The sequence below is a fragment of the Camelina sativa genome, chromosome 10 (assembly GCF_030686135.1).
Source record: "Camelina sativa cultivar CO46 ecotype springtype chromosome 10, ASM3068613v1".
Classification (NCBI taxonomy): domain Eukaryota; kingdom Viridiplantae; phylum Streptophyta; class Magnoliopsida; order Brassicales; family Brassicaceae; genus Camelina; species Camelina sativa.
The window spans coordinates 25,235,526-25,254,849 of NC_141889.1; the positions used below are offsets into that span (position 1 = coordinate 25,235,526).

Below are 19,324 nucleotides of genomic sequence, written 5' to 3' on the forward strand. Positions count from 1 at the left end.
AATATGTACTTTAAAGATTTATCTATATAAAAAAACAAATTGATTTTTTTTTAATTTTCTATCTAGCTTTTTATTATAAGGATTAAAAATTATAACTAAACCTAGCAATATATCTTAAGCTAAGGGGAATATAAAAAACGAATTTAAAAAAAAAAATCTTTGGGAATCGTATTTTAAAACTTTGATTGCACTTTATATGATTTTAAAGGAAATATGTATTTTTTTACTTTCAAAATCTTTTAATTGTTCAATGCTTTAGGTTATGTGTTAGTTTATATGAAAAAGCTTAAATTATATATTTAAATCACATAGTAAAATTTTGTTTCTATTATTAATAATATTTTATTACCTCAAATGCTTAAAAAATCTAAGGAAAATTATTATCAAAGTTCAACAATAAAAACAAATAACTTTAAGAGATATGTATAATGTGTATGATTATACTTAAATAAGTTATATATTTTGATAGATTTGGATAAATAAAAGTGTAAAAAATGTTAATGACATTTAAATCAATTTGTTAATTTTTTTATGATTATCAAATAAATTTAAATTAATTAATATATTCTATTATACAACAATCCGCGCATTTACGCGGAATATTACCTAGTGAATATCAACATTTTAGGCATTCGGATTTTTTATATTCCACAACCGACTCAAACATCTAATAAATAGCATCTCTATATTAGTAAACAAAAGTATTTCGGGCTCGGTTCAAAATTGGGCAATTGACCAGAAATTAACAGAATTGGATTGGGTCAAAAAGATCCGCTTCTTTTAAAACAGGTTAATGGGTTATATACTTTATTCAATTTTTTTCAATTAACGTAATTTTGGAATTCCATCTGTGATACAGTATATGGGATTGAAGGATTCAAGATGTCTCTCTCATGATTCCTTGCTAGATAAATACCGACGTCTGAGAAAGCGTTTGACGTGATTCACGAGGGTTATGACATGTTTGAGCAAAAAAAATGAGAAGTTTATAGCTAATAATGTTTTTTTAATATATAAATCAATTGTTAATTGATGGATCTAAAATAATTCTGTATAACAGATTGGAAAAAAGAAGAAAAAATGATGAAAATCATGGAAAAAATCAAGTGATGGCGTGATTTTGCAGAAACCAGATTACAAGGAAGAAGATGAGGGTAATTTTGTAATTTTTTCTTATCAATAAAAAAATAATAATAGAGGTTCGAACCTAGGACCATGCGGTAAAGCAGTCTTTGACTCTTACCACTAGATTATGCCAAATTAAACAAATTAATTTAAACACAAATATTAATATTGATTGTTATGATTGATAAAATGAAATCTAAAGAAATATTATTAATTGCCGCAAAAAAATGGTATGTCCTAAAATTTTGGAAAATTATAAAGGAAAGTAGTATTATAGATTAATAGTATAAAATTCAAAATGTAGTTAAAAAGTTAATAATAAAATCTAAATCAAATAATCATTAAATGCGAGATCAAACTTAACAAAAGATACTGCATAAACATCTGATATTGATTTCTCAAATATTGATAGGTCCTACATTATTGGAATGATGAAAAAAATAAACGTTCCCACAAAAAAAATCCCAATCAATATCATATATATTCATTACATATATTTAATAAGAAATATAGGTTCCAGTTTAACTAATCTAATGAATTTAGGAAATTTCAAAACCAAAAAAAAAGTCTTATCGTAATCATAGGGATTCGAAATATTTTATATTTAATGTATAAATTAAATAAATTAAGTAAACCAAATTTATGGAAATGTTGTTAATTTGTTATATACTATATTGTTTAAATTTGGACTATTGTAATTTAAAGCATTTTAATTTAGGTATTATCTATGTAAACAATAAATCTAAGTAAATTAATTATTGGTAACAAGAAGAAAAAGAGCAGAGAATTTCTCTCCCAGGCACACTCCCCGAGGAGCCATGAAGAAGTCTATTATCCACATCTCACCCACCTTGCTCCTCCAATAGCAGCAATGTTCACCCTTTTAACCACTGGTACAACGGTAACTCCCGACCTTTTTTCAAATTTCTCATTAGAAAACCTAGATCTGAAAGCTTCCCCCAAACCAAAATCTAATCTGTGTTATGCGAGTGAGATAATCCAAGGTTACTGATTCCCCCACTGCATTTACTCCCCCCCAACCGATTAGCCAAACATTTTTAAACCTTCTGTTTCAAGCAAAAAACCAAGTTTCCCGCCTCTGTGTTCTCTACCGATCCTTCTCATTGTCTCCAGTACTGCAAAACACCATGTTAAACCGTATTCCACACTACCTGAAAGGAAAAGAGATCCAACAAGACTATTCCCCCCACCTCGCAAGAGAATCTGAGCCCCTGAGCTAGACACTTCAGATCTAATCCAAGAGAACTCCCTCACAGTCATTGGCCGACTCACAAACCCAACTATCCAGCGCATGTGGGCTCTGTTCCCCTTCCTACTAAATCGCTGGAACCTACATGGTAAAGCATCAGGATCAGACCTGGGACAAGGGATCTTCCAATTCACCTTTGAAACTGAGGAGGATATACTACAAGTTCTAGCAAACCGACCTTACCATTTTGACCACTGGATGATCATAGTCCAGCGCTGGGAAACCATTATCTCCCCTTCTTTCCCATCCCAGATCCCTTTCTGGCTTGAGATCCAAGGGATACCAAAACACTATTGGAAAAAGGAAATGGTCTTCTCTATAGGGGAAGCTCTAGGAGAAATCCTAGACTGGGATATAACTCCCTCCTCTATCCTTCTCCAAATCCTCCTGAACGGTCTAGAACCCCTCACAAAGGAAACAATTGTCGAATTTGCAGATGGAAGCGAAGCTCTACTCAACCTGGTCTACAAAAACCTCAAAAGCCATTGTTCTAACTGTCAACGACTCACACATGACAAAACAGCTTGTCCAGGTCTACGAGAATTAAGGAAAGAACCATAAGCCCCAACAAAACAACAAATACCTCTGGTCTCACAGAAGTCAATCTCCAGGAACTACTATACTCCTCAGGACAACTTCCTAACACCAAGAGAGCAACACCAGGTGCCTGGAAATTCTTCCCTTCACCGGTTTAACCTCCTGTAAAGGAGAAAAAGCCCTGAAAACAAAAGTTACAACCAAGGAGGCATCACATCTCCTAGACAACATACCCATTCATCCAGGGAGCACAACGAAAGAATCTTTAGAGCAATATCACCTAATAGGCCAGCTCCCGCTTTAGGAGAAGTCACCAGACTGGCCCTCATCTCTCCTCTGAACTTGCAGCTCGCAATCTGCAGTGGAGGGAAAAATTGAAATCAACCATAGATCTAAATGATGAGACTTCTGTCTCGTCTAGAACTACAAGGCCCCCTTTGGAGAGAAATATAGTAAGTCCTGAACCCCTAAACTCTGATCAAAACATGAGTATGGTCCCTGGAGAGCCAAACCAGGCTACTACTAGTGTGCAACCACAAGCAACACAACAAACAAGGGAACAAATAATGAATGACCTCCAAGAAGTCACCATTCAGTACATCTCATGCCCTGATCCGGGTGAAAGCGCTGCGAGAAGAATGCGAGTCCTCCAGAGTGAGTCGGACAATATGATGGAAGAAACTGCCAATGCTATTCTGGCATCAAACCAGATAGCTATCCTCCAGATGTCAGTACCCCCCGCAGAAATACATTCTGATGCAAATCAGTTATCCAACCCTTCAAGCGAACCTGTTACGCTACAAAGGAACTCATGTGAGTCTAGCAAAAGAAGTTGAGGTCGCCCTCCAAGTCAAAAACAAACAGGAAAAATAAGCCAATCACTACATGGAGTTAAGACACAAAAAAGAATATTTACCCAAGGCTCTCCTCGGAAATCACCTGCTCGTACCACCACCTCTTCAAGAGCGGGTGCTTCAAAGTCCAGTCAGAAGAAAACAACCAAACAAGCAACAAGTGCACAAAAGGCGAGAGCTCAAACTCCAGGGAATCATGTAGTGCAACAAACTCCATCCTCTAGCCCTTCTAGAATCTCCCTGATCCCTACAAGCAAGAAGAAAAAGGCGGATTTTCAGAAACCGCCATCCCCTCTTCCTTAAGAATGGCGAGCTGGAACTGTTGTGGGTTGGGGAACCCCATAACAGTTCAAAGACTACGGGAGATCAGGAAAAAGATCTTCCCAGATGTGTTGTTTCTTATGGAAACTAAAAACTAACCCGACTCAGTGCTGAAAACTTTATAATGGCTTGACTACCCCCACCATCACCTGTCAAACGACACCATAAAAGTCTCTTTCGATACGATAGGAGACTCAGAGAAAACCCTGAGATTAATCAGATTGTCTCTAAGGTATGGAACATGGACCCTGATGCTTCCATTGAGCACCGGTCACATCTCTGCAGATTAGCATTAATCAAACGGAGTAAACTCCAACACCAAAATAATCAGCAAGAGATCTCCTCCCTCCAAGATCAACTGGAAGAAGCTATGTGTGATGATAATACCTGCCAACCCACCATCGAGTTTATCAATCAGAAGTTGTTAGTAGCCTATAAAAGAGAAGAAGAATATTGGAAACAACGCAGCAGGCAACTCTGGCTCACCTTAGGAGACAAGAACTCTGGGTACTTTCATGCGGCTACAAAAAACAGAAAAGCAATGAATAATATCTCTATCCTAGAATCAACCTCCGGAACAAAAGTATATGAGGAGAAATAGATTGTGAAAGTGATCTCAGATTACTATCAGGATATATTCACCTCTCAGGATGGAAACAGGACGACAGTGGTAAAAGAAGCTTTAACACCGTGTGTCACCAATGAAATGAATGAGAAACTGACCTCTATGCCAACCCCACTAGAAATCAAACAGGCCTGCTTCTCGATCCACCCTGATAAAGCACCAGGACCAGACGGCTTATCAGCTAGTTTATTCCAAACGAACTAGCCCTCAGTGGGTGAGGCTATCATTGCAGAGATTTAAGCTTTCTTCATATCAGGTTCCCTGCCAAAAAAGATCAACCATACTCATGTCAGACTCATCCCAAAAACCACTGAGGCTAAAAAAATAGCAGATTACAGACCAATAGCTCTATGGTCAGTCTACTATAAGATCATTTCAAAACTACTGGCTAAGAGATTACAACCTGTTTTGCATTGTTGCATCTCGGAAAATCAATCAGCCTTTGTGCCTCAAAGAGCCATAGCGGATAACGTCCTCATCACACATGAAGCACTACAATATCTGAAGACATCCGGAGCTGAAAAGAGATGTTTCATGGCGGTAAAAACAGACATGAGTAAAGCATATGACAAGTTAGAATGGGATTTCATAAAAGCAGCCTTGATACAATTAGGTTTTCACAATACCTGGATAAATTGGATTATGAAATGCATATCCACTGTGTCGTATTCATACCTCATCAATGGACAAGCTAAAGGCTTAGTCAATCCCCAACGTGGAATCAGACAAGGTGATCCGCTATCCCCCTACCTGTTCATTATTTGTAGTGAGGTTCGGTCAGGACTATGCTTAAAAGCTCAACATCAAGGAAACTTACAAGGTCTACGAGTGGCAAAAGGAAGCCCTAGAGTAAATCACCTGCTTTTCGCCGATGATACCATGTTCTTCATATGTTCTGACCCCAACAGCTATCAAACACTCCGAAGGATCCTACTAAAATATGAAGCAGCCTCAGGGCAAAAGATAAATCAAACGAAATCATCCATCACCTTCTCAGTTAAAACCCCTCCAGAGATGAAGGAAGCAGCAAAAAGAATACTCGAAATACATAAGGAAGGGGGCCAGGACAAGTACCTTGGGTTACCAGAGCTTTTTGGTAGAAAGAAAAAAGACCTTTTCTCTTCCATAGTAGATTGTATCAAACAGAGAGCACTTAGCTGGTCTTCATGCTTCTTATCCACAGCTGGAAAACGAACCATGCTCAAATATGTGCTGACAGCCATGCCAATCTATACAATGTCCTGCTTTCACCTACCTGCAGACGGATCCAGTCAGCCTTGACACGCTTTTGGTGGGACACAAATACAAGAAAGAAAAAGATGGCCTAGATTGCTTGGAAAAGATTAGCAAAACCAACAAAATTAGGAGGATTGGGACTTAGAGACATCAAGATGTTGGGTTCCAAACTCAGCCTCGCATGGATGGAAAAGTATTTGCTTGGGTCGAGACCTTCTCATATCAAACTTAGGAGTACTAGTGGGATCCAGAGAACATACACCTCTATGGAGAACTCCATGGCTATCTCTCTCAACACCAACAGGCGCAATGGGACCTCCAACCGAAGTAATGTAGAATCTTACAGTGGCTGACCTCATTATCCCTCACACAAACAAATGGAGTACGGAAGTTATCAGAAATATCCTTCCTTTGTAGGAGGATATGATTTTAAAGCTAAAACCGAGTGCAAAAGGGGCAAAAGATACCTGGGCCTGGCTACCAACAAAGGATGGGATTTACACTGCCAAATCTAGTTACTTTGAAGCCTCAAAGCTTGATTCCTCTGTTGGAGACGAAGAGCAACCGGATCGACCAAACACCGTCACTTTCAACTGGCAACACAACATATGGAACCTGAGAACCTCCCCAAAAACAAAGCTCCTCCTCTGGAAGGCTGCTCAAAATGCTCTCCCAGTGGGTAAGAATCTACAACATCGAAATATTACGGACTCAGCTGCTTGCTCCCACTGTGGTAACGAGGAATCAACTCTACACCTATTCTTCAAGTGCCCCTATGCGAAACTTGTGTGGTCTAACGCACCCTTCCAGAATCCTCCCCCTCTGGACACTTTTACAACTACAGACCAGGGCATTGAAAATGTTAATAAACTTACCTGCTTGCCCCCAACAGGTATTGGATCAGGCCCCCTATCCCCGAGGATCATCTGGTCCCTTTGGACCTCCCGTAACAAACTGATCTTCAACAAGACACACCAATCAGTTGCAGAAACGCTGGAGATATCTATGAGTAGACCAAAAGAATGGCAGAAGGCACAAAACCCTCTCTCCACCCCAACCCGAAACCCTACTACTATCAATAAGCCTCCAGACCCCCCGGTACTTTTCGATGCTTCACTGACGCTTAATGGAAAGAAGATGGATTTGCAGGCTTCAAATGGATCATCAAAACTCCAGACGACCAGGTCAAGATCCGCGGCTCAGCCTCTTCAACCCACATACTCTCACCTTTGATGGCCGAAGCGGTTGCAACGCTAATTTCGATTAAAGTTGCGGTTGAATCGAACATCAGCCCGATATCGATCGCTTCCGATTCGCAATCGCTGGTCCAAGCTTTGAATCAGAAGATCTACATCAAGGAACTTCATGGGACTCTCCACGATGTCCTTTCTCTATCAAATAATTTCGATTATGTTTCCTTTCATTTCATCCCTAGAAATCAAAATCACCAAGCTGATTATCTGGCTAAAAGGGACTTGGGCCTTCTTTGTAATGAGTCCTAAACTTTAATGGATCAATTACCTTTGTTTAAAAAAAAAAAATCTATGTAAACGATTGAGATATTAATCAAATGTGATCCTAACAAAACGTGTGTAATCTTTAGAGGATTATTTCAAAATCCTATTAAAACTTATAGCCAACTATCTCTAAAATATAAATACTACGTTGTGGCATTCTCATATCAATCTCATTTTCTCTCAAAATTTTATTTGCAAATTTGTATCAAACTTTATAGTTCTTATTCTTGCTTTCTAATATGATAATAATATAGAGATTACATTTAAAAAAAAAAAATCTAATATGATCCTTTTATTTATATTTTTAGGTTTTGGAAATATGATATAGTAAAGGATTAAAACTAGGGCAATTCTCAATAGTAGCACAATTTTAAGTTTTTCTTCCAATCATAGTGTGACACCCCGGTTTCAGAGACTTGCGGAGAGGTATAAAAGAATTGATTTGGCCACCTAAGTCACCAAAGTGCACATATCTTTTCGGTCAAGGGCCTGAAAGAACTCCAGAGTTAAGCGTGCTTGAGCTGGAGTAGTCTCAAAATGGGTGACCTTCCGGGAAGTGACTGTCGGAATTGTGCGAGTGAGAACAAAACACACGGAAAGATCATGTGGTGAATTGTAGGGTTGGTAACAAGTCTTTAAAGCCTTCCGGACGTAGCAAACCGGCCGTCAGATATGGATGGGCTCACGGGCCTAGTGAGAGGACGTGAGGCCCATTAAGGAAAGTGGGCCCATGGACTGGGATTGGACATGGGGACCACTAATAGGTAGCGGTCGGGCGTTACAAGTGGTATCAAAGCCGAACCCAGACGAGTGTGGAGTCGAGTGGGCTCACACCGTTGGGGTGTGATGGTCTTGGTGCGCAACGAGGACGTCCCGATCTGTTAGTGGGGGTGAATTGTGACACCCCGATTTGAGAGACTTGCAGAGAGGTATAAAAGAATTGATTTGGCCACCTATGTCACCAAAGTGCACTTATCTTTTCGGTCAAGGGGCCTGAGAGAACTCCAGAATTAAGTGTGCTTAAGTTGGAGTAGTCTTAGGATGGGTGAACTTCCGGAAAGTGACTGTTGGAACTGTGCGAGTGAGGACAAAACACATGGAAAGATCATGTGGTGAATTGTAGGGATGGTAACAAGTCTTTAAAGCCTCCCGGACGTAGCAAATCAGTCGTTTGATATGGATAGGCTCACGGGCCTAGTGGGAGGACGTGAGGCCCATTAAGGAAAGTGGGCCCATGGACTGGGATTGGACATGGAGCCCACTAATAGGTGGCGGTCGGGGCGTTAAAAGATCAATTGGTGATAGCTTGTCCTGTGGGAAAGTTGTTAAAGGGTGGGGACCAGGGTTCGAGGAACGCTTGACGCACCAATAACCTACTGGTGGATTTGGATATCCACAGTGAGGGGTTTGGATCGATGCCATGCAAGACCAGCTTTGGGCCTATGGAGGCAAGCTAACGGGGGCTAGTGGGATCCACATGACCAGTTGTCATACATATCACACAACTACACACTCTCATATTTTCCAAAATTAGCACACATACTCTAATTAAATATTGAAACATTAAAATTATTAATTATTATTTCATATTCCAAAATCCAACTTCTCGATTATTCTCTGATTATTTTCATTATTGATTTCGCCGCCGACAACGATGAATTCCTCTGCGATTCAGTCAACATCGACGCCTACAATCGTAACTGCTCGTCGTCTTCCTCCATCTACCATGTCGTTTTCCCTTATGACACCTATTTGACCACCAAAATCCATCTCCAATTTGGCTTCGTTTTCGATGTGACGAAGAACGGTGTGATTCTTGTTAGGATTAGCGGAAGTAGTGTAGAGATGTGTGAGAATTAGTGAGATGATGTGTGTGTTTAACAAAGAGAATATGAGAATCGATGGACTTCCATTAGAATACAGAATACAATGTAGGCTAGAGCCATTTTATAGTACAAGGGAACTAGGGCTACGACCTTAATACAATCCCACATATAGATAGGGAAATAAGGAAAGTGGGTGCGACATATCCTTGGTTTCCATAAAAGGACTCCACACGTGATCACATTTGATTTCTCATCTAACGGTTATTAGGAGGGATTATCGATCCTTCTCTTCGACCATCACCAAGTTCATGATCGATCACGGTCAATACTCCCCCTCAAGCCTAGCTGGATGAGATGGCTAGGCTTGGAACCCGTGAAGTATCACCTCATTAAAAACCTCAACATAGAAAACCTCATGGGACAAACCTATGTTAAGGGAAAAAGAGTATGACATTCACGAGTTAGGCGAGCTTATCTTGGATGTGTGGAATCCGCGAGTCCAAGTTTGCCATAGATGTATTCACAAACTTGAGGACTCGTAGCCTTGGTGAAGATGTCGGCCAACTGATCTTTACTTGGAGTATGGCACAGTAAGATTACTCCTTCTTCAATCTTCTCTCGAACTTTATGGCAGTCCACTTCAATATGCTTGGTCCGTTCATGGAAAACTGATCTGTGTATATTTTACCCTATTTAACCACTGTTTATTTACATCTTTTACATGTTTTATCAGTTTATCTTGTAACATTCATATAATTTAAGTACGGTTTGTGCATTAGAGTAGGATTTGCATTGCATTTGTATTGTTCCTTGTTTAAACAGGTACATTGGACTCAAGAAGCATGGGAATAACATCTGGGATGAAGAGAGTGCAATCAATGGAGTGAATAGGAGATGAATCAAGAAGAAAACCAACAAAACATGAAGCACTCGACCGTCTGACTCTGAAGCACTCGATCGTTGGGATGGAAGCACTCGACCGTGTGGAACTCAAGACTTGGCTGGTGGGAAGCAGAAGGAAACCCACTCGACCAAATCTGGTCGAGTACATCGAGCCGCCTTGCTATTTTATCTGGTAGCCAAATTAGGGCTTCCCTCTCCCTCTATATATACTCTTTGTACCCCATGGCCACAAAAAGTCTTCTTTTATGCAAGATAGTCTCTGTAGCCACCAAAAAACCTAGTTTTTACCCTTAAGACTATTTTCTCTCAGATTTCTATACTTTGTAAGTTCCATAACTTTCAGTGTGTTGAGAATCTGAGTTTGCTTCATTATATTAAGTTGTTATTTATCATTTCATCTATCTTATCATGTTAGTTTCATTTATTTCTGGGTTTATGTTTATCATCATCATGTCTAGTTCATCTAAGTAGTGAGTTAGGATTCTGGAGATGGATTAGGCTGGTTTAGGGCTATGGTAGTCTGGAATGGTTAAGATAGTTGTTTAAATATCTCTTCTGGGTTGGGTGTGCTCTAAGCTGTTCTTATATCTGAGAGGGTAAGAGCAGATCTTAAGCTTCCTAGCATCACACCAATGTCTAGGTTGTTAGATAAAGCCAATACTGGAGATCATCATGCTTGTCCCACGAGATTGGTTGCACAAGGTGGTTTTTGACAAGTAATGGTCTGGTTCTTAAAGCATGTTCAGTATGGTTTCACCAATGAGAGTTGGGTTAGGATGTTACTGTAACTTGATCACTTCTGCCATGAGAGTGGATTAGTGAGTCATTAAGATCATTGTCTATAGATAGCTCATGTTAGATTGAGATTTGTTGACCAGTTTAGATAGCCACAACATGAACACCAGCCCATGAATCCATCTCCGGAAGCATTCTTTGTTATTTGATTGTCTATTTATCGCATATCTTTCTGTTTCATTGCATTTATCTCAGTTTAAGTTTCTCAATATTGCATCTGTTTTTTCGTCAAACCCACTCGACCTAGTCACTCGACCAGTCACACGGTCGATTGCTTGATCGAGCACCTTCGGGTTGTTCTTTTAACTTCTGTTCCATTTTCCTTTCTGCATTTTCTTTATTTTCATCAAACTGTTTTATTAAATCACTTTCAAACTTGGCTTAACTTGGATTACTGTTCACATTCTGATTGCATACACATTACACACTTTATGGATTGACATCTCTTATATTACAACTGCATAAGAGAATTGAAACCTCTTCCATCTTCCATACACATACACTTTCACCCACCATCACACAAAAAATCTATGTTTCAAATGGCGCCGTTGCCATTAGTGTGTTGATTTGTTTCATTTAGAATTTACATAGATCCAAGATTAAGTTTTGTCACTAATTGTTCACTAGTCTCACTGTTTGGGTTGGTTATTTTGAGTTTCAGGTACACCACTCGAGCTTACACTCGATCGAGTGACCTTGGACCCAGTGATCGAGTACAAGTTAGTCAGTTAGCCAAACGACCACGCCACTTGAGCCAGCACACGATCGAGTGCCAAACCGAGCAGTTGGTCGAGTTAGTTGATGCAGACAAGATCAAAGGGTAATCAGAACTTGCAGAAGTATTTAGATCACATCAATCGCCTACCAAGGGATTTGCGACAGCAGAAAGCCAGGATACTTCAAGAACAAGAGCAACAAGCACTGATGGATCCACCCATGCAGAGACCAAGACATATTGGAGCAGGAGATGCCCCAAACACTCACACACAAAGGGCAGGAATAGTTCCATCTGCAGTAGCAAACAATAACTTTGAGATAAAAAGTGGGCTCATCACAATGATTCAGTCAAACAAGTTTCATGGTTTGCCTATGGAGGATCCTGTAGACCATCTTGATGAGTTTGATAGGCTCTGTGGCCAAATCAAGATTAATGGAGTCAGTGAAGACAGCTTCAAACTCAGACTTTTCCCATTCTCACTTGGAGACAAAGCTCATCTGTGGGAGAAGACATTACCAACAGGAGCTATCACCACATGAGATGGATGCAAGAAAGCCTTCTTAGCTAAGTTCTTCTCCAATGCAAGGACAACAAGGTTGAGGAATGAGATATCTGGTTTTGCTGAGAAGAATAATGAAACTTTCTGTGAAGCTTGGGAAAGGTTCAAGGGTTATCAAACTCAGTGTCCACACTATGGGTTCAGCAATGAGTCCCTGCTTAGCACACTATACAGAGGAGTTCTACCAAAGATCAGAATGTTGCTGGACACTGCATCAAATGGTAATTTTCTCAACAAACATGTGGATGATGGATGGGAACTAGTAGAGAATTTGGCCCAGTCAGATGGCAACAATAATGAAGACTATGATAAAACTATCAGATTTGTGGATTCAGCCCCAGATGAGAAATACAAGAAATATCTGAAGATTGTGAATGAGAAGCTGGACAAGATTCTGCTCAATCAACAGAAAAACATTCATTTTCTTGCTGAGGAAGACACAACAATTCAAGATGGGGAGAATGATGTAGCTGAGCTATGTTACATCCAGAACCAAGGAGGATTCAAGCCCTACAACCAGTTCAAGAACAACAATCTGTCTTATAGGAGTCCAAATGTGGCCAATCCACAAGACCAGGTCTATCCACCACAACAAGCACAGCAGCAACACAATTATGTGCCTAAACAACAGAACCAAGTTTACCAGGGTCAAATGTGTCCCCCACCAGGGTTTCAGACCACCCAAACCCAGGAACCAGACTTAAGGACATTGATGCAGCAGCTGTTGCTTAACCAAGCCACTGGTCAGATGGAAACCTCCAAGAAGTTTGCTGAAATAAACAAGAGGCTTGACTCCACTTATTCTGATTTGTATACAAAATTTAACACCCTTCACTCTAAAGTCATACAAATGAAGAGCACACTAAAAGGGAAAGCAGTTGGACAAACCACTGAATTTGCTAGTGCAATCAATCTAAGCAGTGGAAGGACACTACCAGAGAGAGTTGAAATCTTGCCAGTCACTGAGGATAGTGAAGATCAAGATGGGGATGAGTTTCAGCAGGGAGAAACTCAGAACGAAAAGCAGGCAGAACTCAAGCACCCACTTGATCAGCCACTCGAACGGTCAAACGACCGAGTGTGTGATCGAGCAGATGGTCGAACGCCTACCCAAGAGAAGGTCAAACCAGCTGCTACCAAAGAAAAGGAAGTTCGGTTTGTTCCCTTCCTTACAAACCCCCACTACCTTTTCCAGGAAGGTTTAAGAAGCAAATGGTAGAGAAGTACAAAGCACTGTTTGATAAGCAAGTCAAAGAGATTGAGCTTACGATGCTTTTGATATATGCCTTTGCTTTAATCCCACCTTACCAGAAGTTCTTGAAAGATGCTGTGATGGAAAGAATAAAGGAAGTCCACGGGATGGTAGTTCTCAGTCATGAATGCATTGCCATAATCCAGAAGCAAGTGAATCCTCATAAATTGAGGGATCCTGGTTCCTTTACATTACCTTGCTCCATTGGACCTCTAACCTTCAACAGATGCCTGTGTGATCTGGGAGCTTTAATCAGTCTGATGCCCTTATCAGTAGCCAATCGCTTGGGGTTTACAAGATATAAATCTTGCAATATATCATTGATCGTAGCAGATAGATCAGTAAGGCTGCCAAATGGTGTATTGGAAGATCTACCAGTCAGGATTGGATCAGTGGAAGTCCCAATAGGCTTTGTAGTTTTAGAAATGGATGAAGAACCAAAAGATCCTTTGATCTTGGGAAGGCCTTTTCTAGCTATAGTAGGGGCTATAATTGATGTAAGGAAAGGAAAAATTGATCTATATTTGGGAGAAGACTTCAGGATGACATTTGACATTGTTGAGACTATGAAGAAACCAACAATTGAAGGAAAAGTTTTTTGGGCTGCAGAAATGGAGGAACTAGCAGGGGAATTGATGGAAGAGCTATCAAAAAAGGATCACCTCAAAACTGTTCTAACCAAGAGTGGAGAAGAAGGGTTCCTCTATGAAGAAACCAAGGTTTGTGAAGAGATATTGGATTCCCACAGGAAGTCTGACACCCTAGAAACATTTGAAGAGTTGGCACTGTCAAGAGAATAAGTCTGGTCAATTGGGCTTACAGAAGCACAATGCTCGACCCCACACCCGAACGAGCACTCGATCGAGCACCAATATCACCCGGTCGTGTGCCCTGACGAGTCACTCACAGATGACTGGGCTGAACTCAAGGCACCAAAAGTGGAGCTAAAACCACTCCCATATGGGCTAAGGTATGTGTTTGTGGGAATTAACTCTACTTACCCTGTGATATTAAATGCTAGTTTGAGTAATGAAGAGCTTGATCTGCTAGTAACTGAACTTAGAAAGTTTAGAAAGGCTATTGGCTATTCCTTGGATGATATCAAGGGGATTTCACCAAGTCTTTGCATGCATAGAATTCACCTTGAAAATGAATCTTATTCTAGCATAGAACCCCAGAGAAGACTTAACCCAAACCTTAAGGAAGTGGTAAAGAAAGAGATCCTTAAACTACTTAGTGCTGGTGTGATCTACCATATCTCTGATAGTACTTGGGTCTCACCAGTGCATTGTGTGCCCAAAAAGGGTGGGATCACTGTGGTTAAGAATGATCAAGATGAATTAATCCCTACAAGGACTATAACAGGACATAGGATGTGTATAGATTACAGAAAGCTTAACTCTGCATCTAGAAAAGATCATTTTCCTCTCCCTTTTATTGATCAGATGCTTGAAAGGCTTACTAATCACACTCATTACTGTTTCTTGGATGGTTATTCTGGATTTTTCCAAATACCAATCCATCCTAATGATCAAGAAAAGACAACATTCACAAGTCCATATGGTACTTTTTCTTATAGAAGGATGTCATTTGGACTATGTAATGCACCAACTACTTTTCAAAGATGCATGATGTCTATCTTTTCTGGTCTTATTGAGGATGTTGTTGAATTCTTTATGGATGACTTCTCTGTTTATGGAGACTCTTTCTCTTCTTGTCTAGCTAACCTATGTAGGTTACTAAAAAGGTGTGAAGAGACAAATCTGGTTATGAACTGGGAAAAATGCCACTTCATGGTTCAAGAAGGGATAGTTCTTGGTCATAAGATTTCAGAGAAGGGAATTGAGGTTGACAAGGCTAAAATTGAAGTCATGGTCCAACTTCAACCACCAAGGACAGTTAGGGACATAAGAAGCTTTCTGGGTCATGCTGGTTTCTACATAAGGTTTATCAAAGATTTCTCTAAGATTGCTAGGCCTTTAACAAGATTGCTGTGCAAGGAAATTGGGTTCCACTTTGATGAAGAGTGTTTGAAAGCTTTTAAAGAGATCAAAGCTGCTTTAATATCAGCACCAATAGTTCAAGCTCCAAACTGGGATCTTCCTTTTGAAATCATGTGTGATGCCTCTGATTTTGCTGTGGGAGCAGTCATGGGACCAAAAAGGATAAGAAGCTGCATGTTATACACTATGCAAGCAGAACATTGGATGAGACTCAAGAGAGGTATTCAACCACAGAAAAGGAGCTTTTGGCAGTTGTATTTGCATTTGAGAAGTTCAGAAGTTACCTGGTGGGTTCCAAGGTAATAATGTACACTGATCATGCTGCTTTGAGACATATTTACTTAAAGAAAGACACCAAACCCAGGTTGTTAAGATGGATCCTTCTCCTTCAAGAATTTGACATGGAGATAGTGGATAAGAAGGGTATAGAGAATGAAGTAGCTGATCACTTGTCCAGAATGCGGATAGAAGAGGCTATACCCATTGATGATTCAATGCCAGAAGAGAGACTGATGCAACTGGAGGCCACTCGACCACCCACTCGGACAGACACTCGATCGAGTGTGTTCGGGGACTCATTCGAGCAGGACCAGATGGAAGAATGTATGGTAGTAGGCAGTGGAGATTTGTCTTGGTATGCTGACATAGTGAACTACAAGGTCTGTGAAGAATTTCCAGAAGACATAAACCCTTATAAAAAAAAGAAACTGCTCAAGGATGTCAACAATTACTACTAGGATGAGCCTTATCTATACAAGAAGGGATCAGATGGCCTGTTTAGGAGATGCATAGCAGAGAGTGAAATAGAAGGAGTCCTGAAGCACTGTCATGGTTCACCTTATGGAGGCCATTTTGCAACATTCAAAACTGCCCAAAAGGTTCTACAGGCAGGTCTATGGTGGCCAACTCTATTCAAGGATACTCATAAGTTCATTACAAGTTGCGATGCTTGCCAAAGGATGGGAAACATTACCAGAAGAAATGAGATGCCCCAAAACTCAATTCTGGAAGTTGAGATATTTGATGTTTGGGGAATTGAATTCATGGGCCCTTTTAACCCACCATCAAATGGCAATGTGTACATATTGGTAGTTGTGGATTATGTCTCGAAGTGGGTTGAAGCTATTGCAAGCCCCACCAATGATCATAAAGTGGTTCTTAAACTTTTCAAAACAATAATCTTTCCCAGATATGGGGTTCCAAGGGCTGTGATCAGTGATGGGGGGACTCATTTTATTAACAAAGTCTTTGAGGGAATGTTGAAGAAGTATGGAGTTAAACACAAGGTATCTACACCTTATCACCCTCAAACAAGTGGGCAAGTGGAGGTCTCAAACAAGCAGATCAAGGCAATTTTGTCAAGGATAGTGGGAGCAACCAGGAAAGATTGGTCTAACAAACTAGATGAAATACTTTGGGCCTATAGAACAGCTTTTAAGACTCCAATAGGAAGAATCCCATTTCAGCTTGTCTATGGAAAATCCTGCCATCTTCCTGTTGAAGTGGAATATAAAGCTTTGTGGGCAATCAAACTTTTGAATCTGGATTTAGAGACAGCCCAAGCTAAGAGAAGTCTTGATCTGCATGAGCTTGAAGAAATAAGGCTAGAAGCTTATGAGAGCTCCAAAATCTATAAAGAAAGAACAAAGGCCTTCCATGATAAGAAGATTCTGGTTAAAGACCTCACTGTTGGAGATCAAGTGCTGATTTTCAACTCAAGGCTTAAGTTGTTCCCAGGAAAGTTAAAAAGCAGATGGGGAGGCCCTTTTGAAGTAAAAGAGGTTTTGCCATTTGGGGCAGTGACACTTCTCAACAAAGATGATAGTGAATTCACAGTCAATGGACAGAGAGTCAAGAAATACTGGCCAGGGGATAAACATGAGCAATTCACAATGTTTCTCAAGGAAGTCCCCCTTGCTTGAGGATAGTGAATCAATCAAGCTTAGTGACTTTAAACAAACTCATTAGGGAGGAAGTCCCTAAGGTATCCCTGTGAATATTAGTATACTCTTGAGATATTCTAATTTGTTTTTAGTTTTTGTGAGGCCATGAAGAGAGCATAGGTCAGAAGGATAAGGGAGAAAGCTCCAGAGCCACACACACGACCACTCGCTAGAAGTGCACACGGTCGTGTGCGGATTCGAGTAGAAGGGCAGCACTTCCCAACTCGGCCAAGCACTCGATCGAGTGCATGCCCGACGCCATAGTCGAGTTCCCTTCATCCCCTTCAGCAAGTCAGAATCAAACCCAAGGCTCAAGCTACACATATGACAGCATGGCTGAAGATGTGGACAGCTTCTTCAACAACCATTGAGGTACCAATATCACCTTATCCACTGTTTATACCATTTAGTTGCATATTTTCTCTATTTCAGTTCTTAAATTCTCTTTCAAATTTTTATTACATAGAGGACTTTGTAATTTAAGTTTGGGGGAGAGTTTAAGACATCATTTAACATAGTTTGCTGTTTTCTTATTTTTCATTCCACATTAATACCTGCATTGCATTTAAGGCATAGAAAAACCAAAAAAAAATTTGAATTTTTTTTCACAAAAACCTTAAAAAAAACAGAATGTTCATGTAGTTTGCATTGCATATTAGGATCTTGTTACCATGTTTCATATAGGATTGCTTCACATTTTCATTAGGGATCAATGAAGTGTTTAGCCTTGTTAACACTGTTTGAATTCACTAAACTAGGATCAATGCCCAAGTTAATAGTACTTTGATGCTAGTTGAGTGGTTAGAAACATAAGATTGAACCAAGTCTAGAATTCCTATATTGCATTCTGTCTAAACTGAAGCATGTTGTGATTTGAAGTCATTTCCTATTTATAAGAACCTAATTTTGACTTTTAAATATCAGTTTGTGCAATGTTTTTTAAACTCATGAATACTTTATACATATTTAGATCATCTTTCCCATTTTTACCACTCTTGTTGATCCAAGTAGCTGATTTTATCATTCAATCAGTTTTCCCCACCCATAACCAACCTTTCTTTCAAGCCTTGTTTATTCTTGAGTGTGTGAGGCCTATTTTGGGATTGAGCTTGGTAGAAAGTGTTAGGTTTGAACTGACAAGAATAAAACCTTGTGTAGTTCTAGTTTGCATTTTTCAAACTAGATAGGACTAGGAGGTTTAGTTTCTAGGTTTAGGACTTGGTGTGTTCAAAAAGAAAAGAAAAGAGTGAAAAGAGAAAGAAAAGGGTAAAGTCCTTAGGATAGAAATGTTTTAAAGTAAATTCAAACTCTTAGTGAAAGAATAGGGAGTAGTAAAAGTTTCAAATAAAGTTCTGGTCAAAGAAAAGAAAGAAAGAAAAGAAGAGTCTAATAAAAAGCTTTATGACTTGGGTAACAAGTAAGAAAGAGAACCTTAGCATTTAAGAAAGAAACCCCAATTCCACTAGAGCAATCAGTAAGAAACCTCTCCTAGGATTGAAAAATAAAGAGAAAGAAGGGCAAAAGAGAAAAGATGAAGCTTAAGGGTAGAATTAGGACATTATGGGATTAGAATAATTAGGAACAAACACTTTGGATACCTTTGGGTAGACAAGGTTCTGTTCTTGTATCTGTCTAAGTGATCTTACCTTTAGCCTTCTTCTAAAGCTCAATCCACTTTTTGAGAGAACCCTTATGTTTGATAAGTCCCACTCAAAACAGAGACCATTTTTGTCTCTAACCCTTATCATCAAGCCAAATGAGTTTAAACATTGCATAATCTGATTCATGTTCTTGCTTAATGAATGTTAAAGGAAATGACTGATTTGAATGCATGTGGAAG

The 19,324-nt window shown here is 39.7% G+C and overlaps 1 protein-coding gene, 2 long non-coding RNA genes and 1 other non-coding gene across 4 annotated transcripts; 1 reads left to right on the top strand and 3 right to left on the bottom strand.

Annotated features, from left to right (window-relative positions):
- Positions 1-1,764: 1,764 nt before the first annotated feature.
- On the bottom strand, positions 1,765-2,476 carry LOC147937336 (uncharacterized). Its single transcript, XR_015568927.1, has 2 exons — positions 2,337-2,476; positions 1,765-2,261 (listed from the first exon to the last, which is right to left on the bottom strand). It is a non-coding gene; the product is annotated as an uncharacterized LOC147937336 (long non-coding RNA).
- Positions 2,477-2,578: 102 nt separating this feature from the next.
- On the bottom strand, positions 2,579-3,721 carry LOC147937337 (uncharacterized). The gene is made up of 3 exons (XR_015568926.1): positions 3,508-3,721; positions 2,979-3,288; positions 2,579-2,859 (listed from the first exon to the last, which is right to left on the bottom strand). It is a non-coding gene; the product is annotated as an uncharacterized LOC147937337 (long non-coding RNA).
- Positions 3,722-6,391: 2,670 nt separating this feature from the next.
- Positions 6,392-7,201, top strand: LOC109126900 (uncharacterized). The gene has a single exon (XM_019230804.1). It carries the CDS (start codon positions 6,392-6,394, stop codon positions 7,199-7,201), a length of 810 nt encoding a protein of 269 aa, XP_019086349.1.
- A 5,119-nt stretch (positions 7,202-12,320) lies between these two features.
- Positions 12,321-12,427, bottom strand: LOC147937338 (small nucleolar RNA R71). Its single transcript, XR_015569749.1, has one exon. It is a non-coding gene; the product is annotated as a small nucleolar RNA R71 (small nucleolar RNA).
- Between the last annotated feature and the right edge of the window lie 6,897 nt (positions 12,428-19,324).

Excerpts from the sequence above, each read along its gene's own strand:
- LOC109126900 (XM_019230804.1), top strand. The coding sequence starts at position 6,392 with ATGATTTTAAAGCTAAAACCGAGTGCAAAAGGGGCAAAAGATACCTGG.